Source organism: Rattus rattus, chromosome 18, assembly GCF_011064425.1.
Source record: "Rattus rattus isolate New Zealand chromosome 18, Rrattus_CSIRO_v1, whole genome shotgun sequence".
NCBI classification, from domain to species: Eukaryota; Metazoa; Chordata; class Mammalia; order Rodentia; family Muridae; genus Rattus; species Rattus rattus.
Window position 1 is genome coordinate 12,405,068 of NC_046171.1, and position 18,110 is coordinate 12,423,177.

At 51.4% G+C, this 18,110-nt stretch overlaps 1 protein-coding gene across 2 annotated transcripts; it reads right to left on the reverse strand.

Moving 5' to 3' along the window:
* Positions 1–734: 734 nt before the first annotated feature.
* Positions 735–16,489, reverse strand: Rab36 (RAB36, member RAS oncogene family). Of its 2 annotated transcripts, none has more exons than XM_032888892.1 (11): positions 16,190–16,489; positions 14,931–15,011; positions 11,027–11,118; positions 8,302–8,367; positions 6,461–6,562; positions 4,647–4,711; positions 3,294–3,345; positions 2,606–2,687; positions 2,166–2,256; positions 1,567–1,692; positions 735–1,166 (listed from the first exon to the last, which is right to left on the reverse strand). In XM_032888892.1, the coding sequence occupies exons 2-11, from the start codon at positions 14,997–14,999 to the stop codon at positions 1,108–1,110; spliced, it is 804 nt and encodes a 267-aa protein (XP_032744783.1). In that variant the 5' UTR covers positions 15,000–15,011; positions 16,190–16,489; the 3' UTR covers positions 735–1,107. The 2 variants fall into 2 exon arrangements, with proteins under 2 accessions (XP_032744783.1, XP_032744782.1); XM_032888891.1 differs by having other exon boundaries at positions 743–1,166; positions 14,931–15,018.
* Positions 16,490–18,110: the final 1,621 nt, after the last annotated feature.

Here is an 18,110-nt window from a genome sequence, read left to right on the forward strand (position 1 = left end):
GCATTTGGGAGATGGAGGGTAAATAAAATTCAAGGTTAAGCCTCAGCTACGTATAGAGTTGGAAGCCAGCGTGGGTTCCATGAGACCCCGCCTATGGGGAGGGGGAGCAGCTAGGAATGCCGGGTGTGCCCACCCTCTTATGGCAGGAGAGTCCGGACCCAGAGCTACAGGGATACAGAGTAGGTAAGGTGGTCAGGGGAGACCCTGGACCCACACAGGGCGCAGTAGAGTTCCTGCTGATGTGCAGAATGGGGTTAGGCATGCTAGATTCCGGCTGTCCCACGTCCTCCAGAGATGCATGGCCTGATGGATGCCAAAGTCCTGAGAGACACGCAGGCCAGTGGGACAGACACATGGGAGGCCAGCAGGGATGGGCATAGGTGACAACACAGGACGGGGTCAGGCTCAGGGATGTGGGAGGAGTTGTCAGAGGGACACCATGCACTGTCATCTCTCAGGATGGTCACGGGGATCCCTCTCGTGAGGATCCGGAGGTCACCATGCAGTTGCCATCCCTTGGGACGGTCACAGTGGTGAGCCAAAGGCCTGCCTTCTTACCCATCAATACTTAGGGCAGAAGCACGGGGAATCTCAGAGGTGGGGGCGGGAATCTGCCAGAGGGGCCATATTATGTTTGAACAGTGGGTAGAGGGAGCCCCAGAGTCCTGGGAGACCTAGGTCTGAGGCTGAAAGGCCTAGAACCCCATGTCTTCTTGATGAGAGAGAACTCCGTGTGGGATGACAGGTTAGTTTTACTCGCCCACTCTGACAAGTCTCCGTGCTTGGGACATGGAGATCCCAGAGGATCCACACGGAAGGGCCCCACAGTTATTGGTGTGATTGGGTGAGGGACGTGGGCTAGCCCGAGGTGTCCCGAGTTTGCAGTCTTGGAGCCTCTTAAGAACACGGAGACAGTCTGAAGACCCTATAGAGAAGGCTCACCCTGGTGCCCATCCACCAGCCAGGCAGTATGGGGTTTCAGCAGCCAGTGGCTAAAGAGAAATGGCTGGGCTCTGGAGACACAGGGCTTCTCCAGCTTTAAGGCATGTCCACTGAAGAGCTTGGGCTTTATGTCACACCCTGTGATGGCTCTGACGCTGGCCTCAGTTAACAGCAACCCAGGCCAGGTGGCCTCTTGTGCTCCTGCGTCTTCGGTACCTCTATTCCTGCAAAGACAGGGAGAGACGACATCAGCCAGGCATCCTACGGCCAACGCTAGGTAAGGACTATTTCACCCTGATACCTGGAACCCTCAACTTGGGCCCCTGGGCCTGTCCTCTGAGGCCTAGATGACCTGGTGTGGGAAAGACCCAGGGGACATGAGGGATGGTGACACATCTGAAAAGCAGGAACCTAAGCCTGGCCCGAAAGGAGCCTGTGAGAGGAGCGAGGTCGGGACAGGTGCCTGGGTTGGTAGGTGGGGGTCACAGAAGCTGTAGGCTTGAGGTACGGCTAACAGCCCTAGGGTCCCAAGAGGACAACAACAGCGGCAAATTAAGAATGGTGGGTGTGGCCTTCTGGTCCCTATCCTGCTCCTCAGCCCCACCCAGCCCTCCTTGTACGCACGTATTAGGTCTCCATCTCCATCTCCGACCTGGGACTGGGTGCTGGGCCTCTTCTCTAGGTCCTGAAGTACAGACTGTTCAAAGGCTAGGGCGGCGACTCGGCTGAAGAACGCCTTTACGTTCTCTCCTGGGGGCCCACAAGACAGCTACGTCTCAAGTTGCCCTCAGATACAGATGCATTATGGACAAGTACCAGATCAGCCCATCCTAAGGCCGGCGGCCATGATGCTTTCAGAGAACCCCTGGTAGTCACAGTTACCAGTCCACCCATGGCCGAGCGGGCAACAGAGTTCAGGGCGGCAGCCTGGCTTCCTACGGCCAGCCATTTGTGGTGGCCTGGTGGTGTCACCTCCAGTTTCAATTCACGCCCAGTCCGTGGCCGGATACACGCTGTCTCTGTGCACCGGAGGCGAGGACTTCTGGCCCCATTTCCGAGTTCCCACAGCCTCGGAATCTCTTGTGTGCCAGGCACTGCGCGTTCTCCCTCTCACTTCGTCCCCCACCCCATCCCCACAGCTTGGATTTCCAGCTTTGCTCTTTGGACCTCTGCGCCCGCAGTCTTTCGGTAATAGGTGCACCGTGGTGGGGTACGCTACTCACCCGTCTTGGCCGACACAGACCAGTACTCTGCCTGCATCTCATTGGCCAGATGCACGGCCTCTGCTTCCGCCTGCTCGCACGCTGCCCCTGACTGGAAGAAACGGCCCTGGCTGACCCAGTATCTTGGCCCTCCTTGCAGGGGGTCCCTAGGGTGGCCTCCTCTCTCCACCCCTGCTTCTCACGTCACCCCAAGCAAGTGGGTGTGCGGGATATCCCAGGACAGGGATGCTGCTAGCCCAGAGCTGACACTGTAGTGCTCCCCAGAGAAATGAGTGAACCCCGCCTCTCAGGGGAGAACCCTCTTCGGTTCCTTAACCCATAGGCTTTGAAGTCCAACACAAGCACATCAGTATCATTCAGGGCCCCCTCAAGCGGGCTGCAAACACAGGAATTTTCTGGAAAGCCAGTCAGGGTTGGGCCTCCAGCTTCACTCTGCTTACCAGGAGATCCTTCTTGGTTCCCACGAGGAAGATGAAGCAAGAACCTGCCTCATTCTCCCTCAGCACATCCTGCAGCCACTGCCTGGAACGCACAAGTGTGGAAACAAGAGATTCGATTTAGCCAAGAGGAATAGGGAAGGGACCCTGACCTACACCGACTAAGTGGGATGATGGTGCTGGAGTCAGAGGGCCGCAGAGGGATCAGGAGGAGCTGGAAATAAGGAGGGACCAGTTTGGGAGAGGTGGAGACTCCTATTGTGAGACCTGGGTGACCCTTGTTGTTATGGAAAAACCTGGAGGACTCTGAAGTGAATGAATGGCCCACCCAGGCAACAGAGGGAGGAGGGGCTTTGGCCCATTAGGTGGATTATTTCTGGCAGATGATGGCCCTCTGAAATTGGTCGCGTTGCCCACATCCCTGCCCAGTACAGCGAGAGAAAAGTTTCTGTCAGGGAGGACTAGCTAGGAAATTATTAGGGACCAATGTGAAAGTGAGCGGAGGCGGCCCCTGTACAACATTAAGATTTCCAATATGGTGGCAATAGGATATCAAAGCCAACTGTGGCCTGTCAGCCTAAGCCCCTGAGCAGCAGTTGAGGTCCAGCCCAGAGACTGGGGTTTGGAGCCCTTCCAGGTAGTGTCATGAGTCTCTGACACACAGGGGGTTACAGGATCTGGGGTTACTTGCTTGGTATGCTCCAGAGTCTGCACGTCGGTGAGGTCAAAGGCTGTGATGATCACTGGACACACAGGGAAAGCCAACAGCCGATCAGCAACAGGTGTGCTGTGGGGAGGCTCCCCTAGGTATCTTCCGAGATCACAAGGAACTACTGGGGTGGGCCCGGTGTGGAGACTAGGGAGGAGTCACCCCGGGGGTCACTCCTTGGACCTGCCTTTCCATCAGACCCCTCCAAACCCTCCAAACCTGTACCTAACAGCCTAGCTGGGGAGGGGGTGGGGCGGGTGTAACAGAGAAGACCGAATGCTACTTGCGGCCCGGAGGGCTTGGTGAGGTCTGTAACTATGGAGAGCCTGCCTCCCGTGATACCCCTGGCTGTCAGGAGGGGGATACGGTTTTTGAAAGGCTGATAGTCTAGAGCCTGACCGTGGGTGGACTTTTCACTGAAGGATGGAGATTAGAAACAACCAGTTAATGGGAATGGCTTTCGTAGAGCTAAGTGGGCAGGAGCCTGTAAGGTATCTCTGTGGCCAGCTTGGATTCCCCAGGGGGAAGCCACAGCAGGGTGGTGGTCCAGGCAGAGCTCTGCTCTCTGCTGCCCTGCTGTGCATACCAACAGGCTGGACGAGGGCTTCCTCTGTGGTAGGCACGGGATGAGTGCTGTTTACCAAGCACCTCACACTGCTAGCTCCGGGGAAGCAGCAGCCCCTCAGGATCAAAGGTTAGGAGGGGTGATGGCTAGAGGAGGCCACAGTGGGCTGGGCATGCTGGAGGCTCCGCCCACTGCTCATTTCCTGTTCCCCCTTCTTTAAGCTGAGACATAACCTCAGGGCTTCTCACCCCAACACCCAGAAGACAGAACCATGCCTATATTGTGAGCCTGACTTGAGATCCTTTTGATGGTTTCCCACCTCCTGCTAGCTTCTGTTTCTGTCTCCTTCCTGGGGACTTCGCATTGTCATCTCTGCTGCCTTGGGCCCTGCCCAGCCACCCAGCTGCCCCTGGCTGGCTATGGTGGCAGTGGGCACTGAGACACCTATATGCCAATCCTGCTGGGCCCACCCATCACGCCTCTCTGGCTGAGACAGGAAAAGCCTCTCTTCGTCATCACCTGGAATGTGATATCGTGTCTTTTCTGGGACCCTTAAACAAGAATGCTCTCGTCTGAGCTGTAAACTGGGCGCTGAGGCAGTCTCCCTAAGGGTGTGACTGTCATAGACAGCCAGGGCTCTAGGGTCCCAGGTGGCTTCTTCATTGCTAAGCGCTCGCTGTGGGGCCATCCAAGTGGCTCCTGGAGGACAGAAAAGTAGTATCCACACAGGTGGCATGGGTTGAGAGTTCCGGCGCCATTCGGCTGCTCACCCTGGGCACCGCGGTAGTAGGCAGACGCAATGCACTTGAACTTTTCCTGTCCGGCTGTGTCCCAGCTGTTGAGGGGAAATAGGGAGACAGGAAGACAGGGGGGAGGCAGGTTAAGCAGTCACTGTGTCCTAAGGCCATGGCACAGTGAGACCACGGGAAGATCTTGGGACCTACGCTAACATGCCAGCCACACGTGAAAACAGGAAGTGCCCGGTTGGTCCAGTTCTCCCTGCCTCCAGCTCCTGCCGATCTCTGCTAGGTCCTTCCCTCAGATCACGGTGCCAGTAGGGGAGAAGGCTTAGCCAGTGCACGTTGCTTCGTCCTAGCTCGGTCCCTTCTGACTGTGACATTCTAAGGACCACATGTTGTTCTACAGCAGGACAATGCTGGGGTTCCAGCATATGTGTGACTGGGGCCCTGTTCCACCTTCAGCACTGTAGCTCCCCTGGTGGGGAACGGGGCTAACGGGGACACACGGGTAACGTCCCTTGGACGTCTGAAACAACTATCTCTGGCTTTCTGAAACAATTCTTTGAGAAGGGAATAGAGGTTGAGCCCTGGATCCATGAAAAAGGCATGGAATAACAGGTTGATTGGTCATGTCTGCCATGGTACGGGATGGAAGAGGGGAGGTGACACGCTGAGAGCTGTTTGGGTGGGCTTATAACAGGTCGCCGATATGTAGGGAGGACCCTGAAATCCAGTCTGCAATGGGTCTCCTTTTAGAGTCAACAGTTTTTTTTTTCTCAGTAAACTAGAAAGATAACCCACAAATATGCCAGTGACCTGAATTTGTTTCTGAGCAATCCAGCACAATCAAAGCTTCTGGCTTTACTCCTTCCTTCATTCATTCGTTTTCCCCCATGTCTGAAGAGATCACTAGATGGGGAGTTGGGAGTGGGCACACAGTAAGCCAGGCAGGTTGACTGGCAGTGACCTCAACATAAGATCTTGTGGGCAAGGCAGTGGCCATTTTATATTGGGCCCTTTAATTAGATACTGGGTCTGGTAGCCTGTTAGGATAGCAAGATCCTCTGGGGAACGGGGAGAATGAGTTGCAACGCATAGAGCACTTTCACTGAGGTGGAAGGGGAACCCTGGGAAGTCGCTCCATCCCCCCCCCCCCCCCCCCCCCCCCCCCCCCCCCACCCCCCCCTCCCCCCCCCCTCCCCACACTGACAGGAGGGAGAGTGAACGAGGTGGGAGTTGGGGCAGAAAGAAGTGTGCCAGTGAGAGGCAAAGGCATGGGAATAGAGAAGACAGACTAAGGGTGAAGTACCAGATGGACAGATGGACACATGTATACAGAGGGAGGTTATAGGTGGACGGAGAACATCAGGCCTGAGAGCTGGAGGAGGAGACGGTGGTCTCCAGTAGAGGCCTACTCACCCAGCGCTGTACAAAAGGACTGACTTTGCCCTATTTTATAGCTGAGAACAGAGGCTCAGAGCTCAGGGAAAAAAACAACCAACCAGACAGACAAAAACTGTCCAAGGCCAGTCTGCTGCTTGTGGGATCACAGGTGGTCCAGCTGGGGAGGAAGGCTGAACCTCAGGAAGATGCTATTGGGGTAGAGGATAACAAGTGTGCAGGCCATGCTGAGAAAACCGTCCCCAGATCTCATGACCAACACCAGGCAACTGTGAGGACACAGAGAGAATCTAGGGACCCACAGACCATGAAGCTGGCTTCTTACAACCATCCAGGACTGGCCCTGACCAGACATAGCCTTGCTGAGCAATTGTGGGGCGCAATCCAGCCCAGAGCTTTCTTTCCCTAGGGGAGAGCTCAAAACCGCCTTAACCGGGACTTACATCTGGAGGCTGTAGGGAATCCCTGCGATCTCGAAGCGCTCGATTTCAAAGTCTACGCCGATCGTGGCCTTGTAATCCCGGTCGAAAACATTCTTGCACAACCTGTGGGAGGGGAGGAAATCGGCAGAGAGGTGGGTAGAGATGCTGACAACGGTGACCGTCGCCAGGAAACATGATTCCCACGAATGATGTTGGCTGGGCGTGGTGGTGCACGTCTTTGATACAGTCACTGGGGAGGTGGAGGCAGAGGCCGTGGGTGTACAGGTGTGTATTGATCACCTTTCTATGATACGCTCTGGAGACGATGGCGACAGGTGAGGAGAAGGTCATCTGGGCCCATAGTTTTAGATGCCAGGGATATTCTATCGATCAGTGATATGCTATCACCGTGACGTAGCAAGAGAACATCTCTCATGGACAAGAAGCCAGAGAAGGGAACGAGGGCGACATGCTGTCCCCTTCGTGTGTACACCCCAAAGACCTAACGATCCGCCTGCAGGGCTCTACCTCTTAAATATCCTGCCACCTTACAGCAAGTTCCACGGGCTGGAGACTGCAAGCCTCTGACATTTGAGGAATTCTTTTTTTTTTTTTTTTTTTTTTGGTTCTTTTTTTTGGGAGCTGGGGGACCGAACCCAGGGCCTTGCGCTTCCTAGGTAAGCACTCTACCGCTGAGCTAAATCCCCAGCCCCTAATTTGAGGAATTCTTATCCAAACCATAGCAACGGGACGGGACGGCCAGTGACAAGGACGTGGGGGAGGGGAAGCTGCATCCTCCCAGAATGCAAAGGCTGTGATGCAAACTGTGAGATGAATTGAGGGTCCCTCCCCAGGGAGGACCACGCTGGAGGCCCAGCCCCGTGGGGATGGTGTGATGAATGCTAAGTATCTAGGATGCTCCACCATCTGTCAATCACAGTGCTGGGGCGTGTGTGTGTGTGCGTGTGTGTGTGTGCGTGTGCATGTGTGTGTGCGTGTGTGTGTGTGCGTGTGCATGTGCGTGTGTGTGTGTGCGTGTGTGTGTATGTGTGTGTGTAACTGCTCTCCACCAGATCTCTCACTGACTTGACTAGACTGGCTGCATGGCAAGCCCTAAGAGCCCTCCCATCTGTTTCCCCAGTGCTGGGGTTACAGGCATGCGCTGTCATATCTGGCTTCTCCCAGAGGTCCTGGGGATTAAATCCAGGTTCTGGGTATTTACACAGCAAGCACTCTTAATGACTGAGTCACTCTCCTGAGCTCCTAATCCCTCCCCCCCCCTTTTAAAGAGTTATTTATTTATTATATATACCAGAAGAGGGCATCAGATCCCGTTACAGATGGTTGTGAGCCACCATGTGGTTGCTGGGGATTGAACTCAGGACCTCTGGAAGAGCAGTCGATGCTCTTAACCTCTGAGCCATCTCTCCCCTAATCTCCCTCTTTTAAAACCTTTCTCCTTCCTTCCTTCCTTCCTTCCTTCCTTCCTTCCTTCCTTCCTTCCTTCCTTCCTTCCTCCTTTCTTGTGTGTGTGTGTGTGTGTGTGTGTGTGTGTCTAGTATGGGTGTCTAGTATAGTATGTGGTGACCAAAGGAGTCAAACCTCTTGCAGCTGGAATTATGAGTAGTTATGAGTCACGGTGTGGGCGCTGGGCACGCTGTGTGACTGGTGATGTGTTCCAGCAGTACCTCAGAGACATTTCTCTAGCTCTGACTCCTTGACCTTTGCCACGCCCTTCAAACTGTTTCCCAGGCTCAGGTGTGTGTGAGTTCCGTGTTGTCTGGGGACCCCAGGGAATGGTACTATAACTTGGTGCTGGAAGGTGGGGCTGGCCTGACAGCGCGAGGAGGGGCAGGGCTCACCTGTGAATGAGGCTAGTCTTTCCCACGTAGAGATCGCCAACTACCACCACCTTGGAGAGTCTGAGCCTGGAGGAAATACGTCCTCGTCAGCCTGGAGAATGGTATCAAGAGTGTCTTCAGCCTATCTAAGCTTTCTTTCCCTAAACTATCTGAATCGCCCTTCAAACCTAGATGCAGGGAGGCCTACCCCAAAAGCCATTCTCCAGTGCTGGGGTGTGGGAGAACGTACGCTCATTCTGGGAATCCTGCTGCCCCTATAGCTATACCCTTGAGCCCCTTTGGCCAAAGTCATTATCCTGAGAATTAGCAATGGGCCCGAGGGGAGCCACAAACTGAGGGGCAGGGAGGAGGACATGGGAAGTACTGTGAAAATCAACATCAGATGAATCCAAACTGGTATGTAGGTGTCCTGTCTCCAAACTTCGGTACACCCTCTGGGATGTGCACCTGTGTGGGGTCAGCTCATGCAGGCATGCAGGGATGACGTAGGCCAAGGGGTACTCTGTACACGGGACCCCGAGTCTGCATATCTGGGCTCGTGGTTCGAGCGGCAGACTGTCTCTGCCATTCTTGGGCTCCTTGGAGACCCTGCTCACCAAGAGCGACTACTACCTTCCCTCTGTGTGGGTGTATCCTGCACCTTGAGTGTATCTCTGAGACTGTTGCTAAGGCTTTTAAAGAGTTTCTGGGCTGGTGAGATGGCTCTGTGGATAAAGGTTCTAGCCGCCAAGCCTGAGTTCTATCCCTGGGACCCGTATGGTGGGAGGCGAGACCTGATTCTCACAAGTTGCCTTCTGACATTTGCTCGCATGCTATGGTAAACTCCATCACTCACAGATTAATACAATTTTTTTTTTTTGGTTCTTTTTTTCGGAGCTGGGGACCGAAACCAGGGCCTTGCGCTTCCTAGGTAAGCGCTCTACCACTGAGCTAAATCCCCAGCCCCTACAATTTTTAATAAAAGCATCTCCTCAACTCTTCCCAAAGACTTCAATGCTTAAACTGACCGTGTTGGGAAACATCTAGCGGGCCCTCTGTCTGCAGACAGTGGGAGGGCATTCTTGCTGGTTGATGATTGGGTGTATGTATGGTTTCTCTTTCTGCATCAGCCAGGGCTGGGGCTGGGTCTTCCCTGCTGCCAGGCAGCCCTCTCATTTTGGGACAGGCCAGCCTTGATTCCATGTCTGAGGGAAGACGTACAGCTACCACTAGGACTACATAGTGGGCACTGTCCATGTCTCAATTGCCCTACCTCCCGTGCACTGTGTAGGGTCTGGTAGATAATCTGCATTAACAGGCAGATATGACATAGCAACGCCATTACCTTTTCCCCCTCGAGTCACCGACAACAGCTCTGACCTAAGCTCTCTCTTGCCTCCCTTTGTGCAGCCCTGGAGACCTCTGGGATGGGCTCTTCTGTGATCTGACTTCAGCTACATGATTTTGTGAGCTCAGCCAACCCCAGCAGCTGGCTACAATCTGCTCAGGAGGGAAGGGGAATGGCGGGCCTTGGTGCCTATCTGTTAGAGAGAGGACGGACTACTGCGAAATGGCCTGTCAGTGCACAGTGGCTGCTGAGGAAGGAACGGGGCAGACACAGCCAGGCCTCTCAGAAAACCCGACAGTTCTGTGGCGTAAGATTATGGAGGTCTGTAGCATGGACCGAGGGGAAGTATGTAGGGTCTCCCCAGGCCAGGCCAGGGGCAGGGACGGTAAGCAGAGAGGTCTCCTGGAGGATCTGACAAATAGAAATGTGAAGGGATGATGAAGAAGATGGCTGCTTTATACAGAGGAAATGGGCCTTTATACAGAGGAATGTGGGGAAACCACTCAGGCTGAGAAGTTATCTGTATGGCATTCTGAGACACAGGGAAATTACAGGTTCTATAAATTATATTTATATACTTATAAATATATAAATATATATCACATATATATAAACAAATATATAAATATATGAAAACTAATATATAACATTACATATTATATATGATATACTATATATAAACTAATATGTATTACATATTATATATAAACTAATATATATTATACAAATTAATATATAATATTATATATTATATACTATAATATATAAACAAATATATATTATATGTAAACTAATATATAAAATACATACAAATTATATATATTATATAAAATAATTATATAACTTATAAATTATAGCAGAGTTAGATTGATAGCCTAATAACGGACTGCACTGTTCAGTCTGTGACTTCGGTTTGCTTATGTTTTCATTTACATGTGTGTGATGGTTTGTGTGCGCTAGGCCCAGGGAGTGGCACTATTAGATGGTGTGGCCCTGTTGGAGTGGGCGTGGCCTTGTTGGAGTGGGTGTGGCCTTGTTGGAGTGGGTGTGGCCTTGTTGGAGTGGGTGTGGCCTTGTTGGAGTAGGTGTGTCACTGTGGGCGTGGGCTTTAAGACCCTCATCCTAGCTGCCTGGAAGCCAGTCTTCTCCTAGCAGCCTTCAGATGAAGATGTAGAGCTCTCAGCTCCTCCTGCACCAGGCCTGCCTGGATGCTGCCATGCTCCTGCCTTGATGATAATGGACTGAACCTCTGAACCTGTAAGCCAGCCCCAATTAACTGTTGTCCCTATAAGAGTTGCCTTGGTCACGGTGTCTGCTCACAGCAGTGAAACCTAAGACAAGGTGCCTTTGTTCTTCTACTCTTCCTGTGACTTCCACACCCTTGAATCATGGGCTTACCCAGCAGTGCCCGTGTTCCTGTGCTGGCAGGCTGTGCTGACCTGGCTGTGGAAGTGCTCCTTGAGCTGCAGGCAGGCATCCGGCGTGTACCACTACAGGAAGACAGACAGACAGACAGACATGGAGACAAGCAAGCACACCGTCCTGGGATGCCGCATCTTGGTAACACAAACCGGGTATCGGGGTGGTGAGCCCTACTTCCCAACCCTCCTTCTCTCCTGAAACTTGAGGCCTGCAGTCTCTTTAGCCCTTCTTGTTCCTGGCTATGCCACGGGCTGTGGGGTAGGAAGTATGAGCCGATTTCTCAGACAAGGTGCACAGAGTAAGAAAGAGAAGCCCCTGGAAGCATCATATATACCCAGCCTGACCTGGTTAGTAAGTCCTCAGGCTTGAAGTGACCCTGGGATGCGGGACAGATATGGCCACCTGTAGCCTGTGGCCCTGACTGCTGAAGGTACAGAGCTGTGAGGGATCCCGTCTCCTATGAATATAGGACCAAGTCCCCTGGGCAGTCTCCTTAGGGCTGAGTCAAATCTCAGCTTTACCAAGGCCAAGTGTGTTGAGGTCAAACAGCTTTTCCTGTCTCTCTGAGCCTCGACGTCTTACTCTGTGAATAGTGTCTTTTGTCTCAGGAGACCAGGCCCGGTTGGTTGGTTTTTTTTTTCTGATTATACTTCCTTTCTCTTCGGCTCATTGAGACGCCACCCTGTATCATCCCTGGTTACCATGGTCACCCTCCACTGGAAGAGCAATGGTCCGAGCTCACTGGAAAAAAAACCCGGGGAACTCTTCGATATCTGAGGCACAAAGGCTTTCTCTGTCGGTGAGTGGAGGAAGTTGGAGGGAGAGAGAGAGAAAGGGGAAGAAGCAAAGGCCTAAGATGGGGGCGTCCACAGCCAACAGCCACCACCTTCTTCTATCGGCCTTAGCACAGAATCCAAAAGACACAAAAAGTCTGCTTCAGACCTGTCCGAGCCACATGGAGGCAACAATGGACAAGGGGGTCTTTCTTTTTTTTTTAAAAAAAAATTAATTAAAAGTTGTTTTGTTTTGTTTTGTTTTTAACACGGTATATTCTGATTATGGTTTTCCTTCCCCCAATTCCTCCCAGTTCTCTCCCATCCAGATCCATACCGTTTCTGTATGGATCAAGAAGGCATCTAAGGAATAATAAAGTAAATAAAAAAACCAAACAAGTCAGCTGGGCAGCGGTGTCGCACACTTTAATCCCAGCACTCTGGAGGCAGAGGGAGAGAGGCAGCAGATCTCTGAGTTCAAGGTTAGCCTGGTCTACAGAATGAGTTCTAGGCAAGCCGTGGCTACACAGAGAAACCCTGTTTCCAAACCAAACCAAACAAACCACCAAAATAAAACCCAAACTAATCAGAGTATGATAAACCAACCTAATACGAAAAAGAGCCAAAGGAAAAGCACAAGAAACACATATAGATATTCATAGGAGGGTATATGGAGACAGTTTGGAGCAGAGACTGAAGGAAAGGCCATTTGGAGCCTGCCCCACCTGGGGATCCAGCCCATATACATGCAGCCACCAAACCCAGACACTATTGCTAATGCATAGAAGTGCATGCTGACAGGAGCCTGATATAGCTGTCTCCTGAGAGGCTCAGCCAGAGCATGACAAACAGAGGCGAATGCTAGCAGCAAACCATTGAAATGAGAACGGGGTCCCCATTGGAGGAGTTAGAGGAAGGACTGAAGGAGCTGAAAGGGTTGCAATCCCATAAGAACAATACCAATCAACCAGAGCTCCTAGGGACCAAACCACTACCCAAAGAGTATGCATGGGCTGATCCATGGCTCCAGTTGCATATGTAGCAGAGGATGGCCTTGTCTGGCATCAATGGGAGGAGTAGCCCTTGGTCTTGCCAAGGCTGGACCCCCAGTGTAGGGGAATGTCAGGGCAGGGAGGCAGGAAAGGGAGTGGCTGGGGAGGGGAAACACCCTCATAGAAGAAGGGGGAGGGGGAATGGGGCTTATGGATGGGAAACTGGGAAGGGGATAACATTTGAAATGTAAATTTAAAAAATCTGATAGAAAAGAAACGCATGTAGAATCAGATACATACATGTTCCTATACACAGAAATCCTAAAGAAACCCCAACGAGAAGTCTTTAGCAAATATAGGTGTGTGTGTGTGTGTATACTCAAAAGACTTGTATGTTAGGAGAAAAAGGAGAAAAAGAAGAAAGAGGAGGAGGAAGAGGAGGAGGAAGAGGAAGAAGGGGAGGAGGAAGGGGAGGAAGAGAAGGAAGAGGAAGAGGAGGATGAGGAGGAAGAGGAGGATGAGGAGGAAGAGGAGGAAGAAGAGAAAGAGGAGGAGGCCCAGACTTGATGTTATGAGAATAAGACCTACAAAGGTGCCACTTAGTTTTCTCTTAGCTCTCTACTGACAGGCATGGGAGTTGATGAGTCTTCAGAGCCGTTCGTTTCCCCAGCGAGACTCTCCTGGAGAAACTGAATTTTTCATTTGCTAGTGACTATCAATGGACAACAGGATCTCAATGTCACCTTTCAGAAATATTTTCTGCACGGACTAACAGACAGACATTTCTTTACCCTACCGCCCCTTTTGTTTTGGGTGATGCCAGGAATTTAACCAAGGGCTCCAGCATAAGGCTATGCTGTAACCTACCTCCTTTCTTACATGCACGGGACTGCGATACACACACTTGACCACGCACTGCTCCATTCTTCGCATTTCATGTAACAACCGGTTTGGCTGGAAAGAGGTGCCTAGTCCCTCCTCTCTGTATTGAGCAGCATCAGTACCAGTCTCTCCGAATACTGATGTTGAATCTGACTTTCTGCTCATCCTAACGTCCACACTGCCTGATCTTTCACACACTCTCCACTCACGCCAGGACATATACAGCTCGGATTTCTAGAAGTGGCTACCTAATGGGCAAGGGTGTCTGTAATACTGTTCCTCTGCCCCTCCCCCAATAAACGTTATTTGGCATTCTCCATTGCAGTTAGATTTAGTCTGTAAAAAAGATTGGAGTTTTTAGCAAAAAGAGAAGGCAGACTAACAGTGGAGAAAGCCCTGGCTTTGGGAATCAGAAAATAGAACTTTTTTTTTTTAAAGATAAATTTTGTTACATCGTCCAGGCTGACCTCGAACTCACAACCCTCCTGTCTCTGCCTCCCAAGTGCTGGGAATACCAGTGTGTCACTACACAGGTGCAATCTCTTTTATACTCTCTCTCAGATCTCCCCCTGACTCCCACAGTGCTAGGGATAAAACTCACAGTTTTGCACCTACTAGGCAAATGTTTTCCTGTTAAGTTATATTCCCACCCTGTGGAGAGAGCTAACAATAACAACAAGGGATGTACCACCCAGGGAGCTCACACCATGAGCTGTGCCCTGAGGTATTACTTTCGCACATCATTGACTCCTAGAGCTTGGTTGACCACCATAGGTCGCAGCTATGACAGCATCAAGTTTTCCGCCACTGGCCTGCTTTAGAGGAACTCAACACCCAGTCTTTTAGCTTCTTAGAAATCAGATAGACCTCTGTACCTCAGTGGCTTGACTCTGTCTGAGGTGTCACATTAGCAATGAGGACCAAAAGAGCTGGGAACAGTGGTACATTTCTGCCATCCCAGCATTTCAGAGACTGGGGCAGGAGGATTGTAACTTGAAGACATAGTGGATTCCAGGTTCTTCCGGGATAGTAGAGACCTTTTACCAAAGCTCTCCAGACCCAAACAAATCAAAATGGAGCAATAAGAACAATGACAACAGGGGTTGGGGATTTAGCGCTTGCCTAGGAAGGCAAGGCCCTGGGTTCGGGTCCCCAGCTCAAAAAAAAAAAAAAAAAAAAAAAAAAAAAAAAAAAAAAAGAACAATGACAACAAAGGTGTTCTAATGACTGTACCTTAGGGAAGCTGGTGATGATTCGGTCCTGGCTCACAGGGGGGCCCAGAGGGGTCCAAGAGGACCTCATTCTTCCAGTGTTCTGTAGACTCAATCAGGGGGATAAAGACCATTACATAAAACATACCAGAAGTAGTATCTGCGTTATGGCCCAGCAAATCAAACTAGAATAGGGTATGCTTGGTGCCACGTGATCAAACAGAATTCTGAATGGGCTAGTTTCCCATCAAAACAAGAGATCCACAGAAGTCAGGGGGACCAGTCAACCTGAGCCGGCATGAATTATCCTGTAAATTAAGCAACTCCCAAATAACTGCTTTTTACCATTTTTATTATTCTTTTTCTGTCGATAAAATCAACCTCCTAACCACGTGTGGTAGTGACACGCAGGTCCATACCCTCAGCACTTGGGAAACAGAGGGAGGAGGAGAATGAGTTCCAGAGCCCTTGCGTGACACACTGAGAGCCCTTCACGCAGCAGAGAGACCCAAACCGAACCAACCAAAACGTAATGACACTCCCGTTTATTTCACAGGATGAAGTGCTGCCCGGTTCCAGATTCACAGAGTTCCATTAGGACTCGGATTGTTATACTTGTCCTTTAACAAGACTCGGAAAGCCATACAGGTTGTCAAAATGCACCTGTGAGTTCAAACACATCTGCGGTCCCCATTCCTATCAGCGATATTAAGTGGAGGTCATTCATTCTGCAGGCAGCACAGTGGAGGAGGGGCAGCCCACACCCCATCTTGCCTAGAGTCAGGAGGTGAGGTCCCCTTGACCCCATGCCTAGTAAGAGGGGCTCCTTCTCTGGACTCACTTCCTTGGCATAGGGGAGGCACGCAAAACAAACAAACAAAAAACAAACAAACAAACCAAAAACCAAACCAAACCAACCAACCAAAAACCCCAATCCTGGCTGTGAATCACAGCCCAGGTAATGGAAACAGAGTAGGGAAGGGTCCCCTGCCCTTAGTCTGTTTTAAGATGGAGTCTCTGAGTGACTTGAGGTTCCAGCCACTTTCCCTGATAGTCCTCTATCACCTAGAATCTACTCCACCCCACCACCATTCCCAAATTTGCTGTCCTCTTCTGACCCGGCTCCCATCAGAGGCCTGGCCCGGGATGGATGCTCAGTGAGGAAGAGCAGGCCTGCAGGCCACACTCAGGTTTGGGAGTAGGAGGAGGGCTGGACACTCGACAGCCTCAGGACCATAACCTCCGGGAAGCTTCCGCAGCCGGGAGGGTGAGTGGACTCACCAAAGCTGCAAAGACCTGGTTCTGGCGCGCAGGCCGCTGCAAATCACCACAACAACAGTGGCCTCGCGGGACTGGCTCGCAGCTCCCGAATCCTGACGTCGGGGGCGGGGTCTGGACCCTCCTCCAGTCCTTGGATGTGGCTGGCACAGGGCCCGCGCGGAGTCATCACCATAGCAACGAGAGCCTCCTGGGACCTCGAGCTCTGCACTGCCTGCTCAGAGACTTCCGGACTCCACTGCAGCGCCCCGGGCTCACCATGACAACCAAGGCGTTGATGAGCAGGCGGGGCCCGTGCGTGGAGTCTGGGTAAAGGGTTGGCTCAAGGTTCACTCTGGCTACCTAGATGGGCCGGGTAGTGACAATCCCCAGAAAAAGGAGTTTTGGTGTGGCATCGAAGACCGCGTCTTCCCCGCTGCAAGCGAAGGACACACCTCACGCCTACCATCTGCCTTACTGCACCCGTTTGAGTTTAATGCTATTTGGAAATCATGTGCCTGGCTTCTGGAGTGCAGGCTGAAAAATTAATTTCCTCGGTTAACGGGCGTTTAAAAAGCAGCTCAAGTTACTGGGAATTACTGGGACCCTTCGAGCTAGCTTCTGTTGAAAAGCGAGGTGCGGAGGGTAGGATATCTACGCCTTAGAACGTTTACCAGAACTCTTACCAAAATTGAAAAACTAAGGTTTCCCAACTCTGGTGTTCTCTCGTTCTCTCTCTCTCTCTCTCTCTCTCTCTCTCCTCTCTCTCCTCTCTCTCTCTACTCCCACCCCCCAATACCCCCCCCGTCTCTCTCTGACAGTAAACTAAAAACCTCATTCAAAAAGATTTGCCTAGTGAGTTAGAAATAGAATTGAACCCACATTTTCTGACTCCCTGGGTATTCACACCTTCTTAAAAATGAAACTAGGGCAGTGTGAGCTAGAGTGACCCTTTAGGACTGAGTCCTTTGAAGAACTTCAGCAGGTAGATTTTTTTTTTTTTTTTCCGGAGCTGGGGATCGAACCCAGGGCCTTGCGCTTCCTAGGCAAGCGCTCTACCACTGAGCTAAATCCCCAACCCCAAGCAGGTAGATTTTTAAGTGTTGTACTGGATCCCTGCTAGATCTATTTTAACCTATTTTAATCCCTGTGGCTTTGCTGGGTGCCTTTGATTTATGTGTTTTATGTATATGGGTACTTTTGTCTGTACATACATCTGCACACAGACGGTTGTAAGCTGCCGTGTGTGTGTGTGTGTGTGTGTGTGTGTGTGTGTGTGTGTGTGTGTGTGTGTGTGTGTATGGAAACAGGGTCCCTCTGTGTAATAACCCTAGCTGTCCTGGAACTCCCTCTGTAGACCAGGCTGGCCTTGAACTCAGAGATTCAGAGATCTGCCTGCCTCTACCTCCCGAGTGCTATGATTAAAGGCTTGAGCCACCACTGACAAGTGGTTTCACTTCTAAGGCCTCAGGTGTCAAGGGTACCATACCTCCAAACCTCAGGTTACTCAGCTTTTAAATGGCCCTGATCATTTAAGGGTTTCTTGTGAAGAGGAGAATGCTGGATTCTTTTAGCACAGAAGTAATAGAGAGGAGACCTGCGTGTGTGCAGTGTCGGCAGGCAAGGCTTTAATGGGCCTGTGGCTAAGGAGTGGAGATGGGGCAGGACTGATAGACCAGGTTTTCTCCTAGAACAAAATGAGAAGTAGGCCCGTGTTGGTTTGCCAGGGTGGGTTAGGCCCAGGTGGTGGTCACCGTGCTGACAGAGCTTACCTGTAGTCTTTTCAAAAACTGCTTGTGGCAAGCCCTCTTGGAGTCTAGGTGGCTCCCAAGTTTTCCATGAGAGTGGTGGTGAACTGTTGTCTCCCTCCCTCCCACCACAGAATTATGGGTGTGTACCATGTACCTAGTGTCTTCATGTACGTAAGGGCATGAGGTGGGGGTGT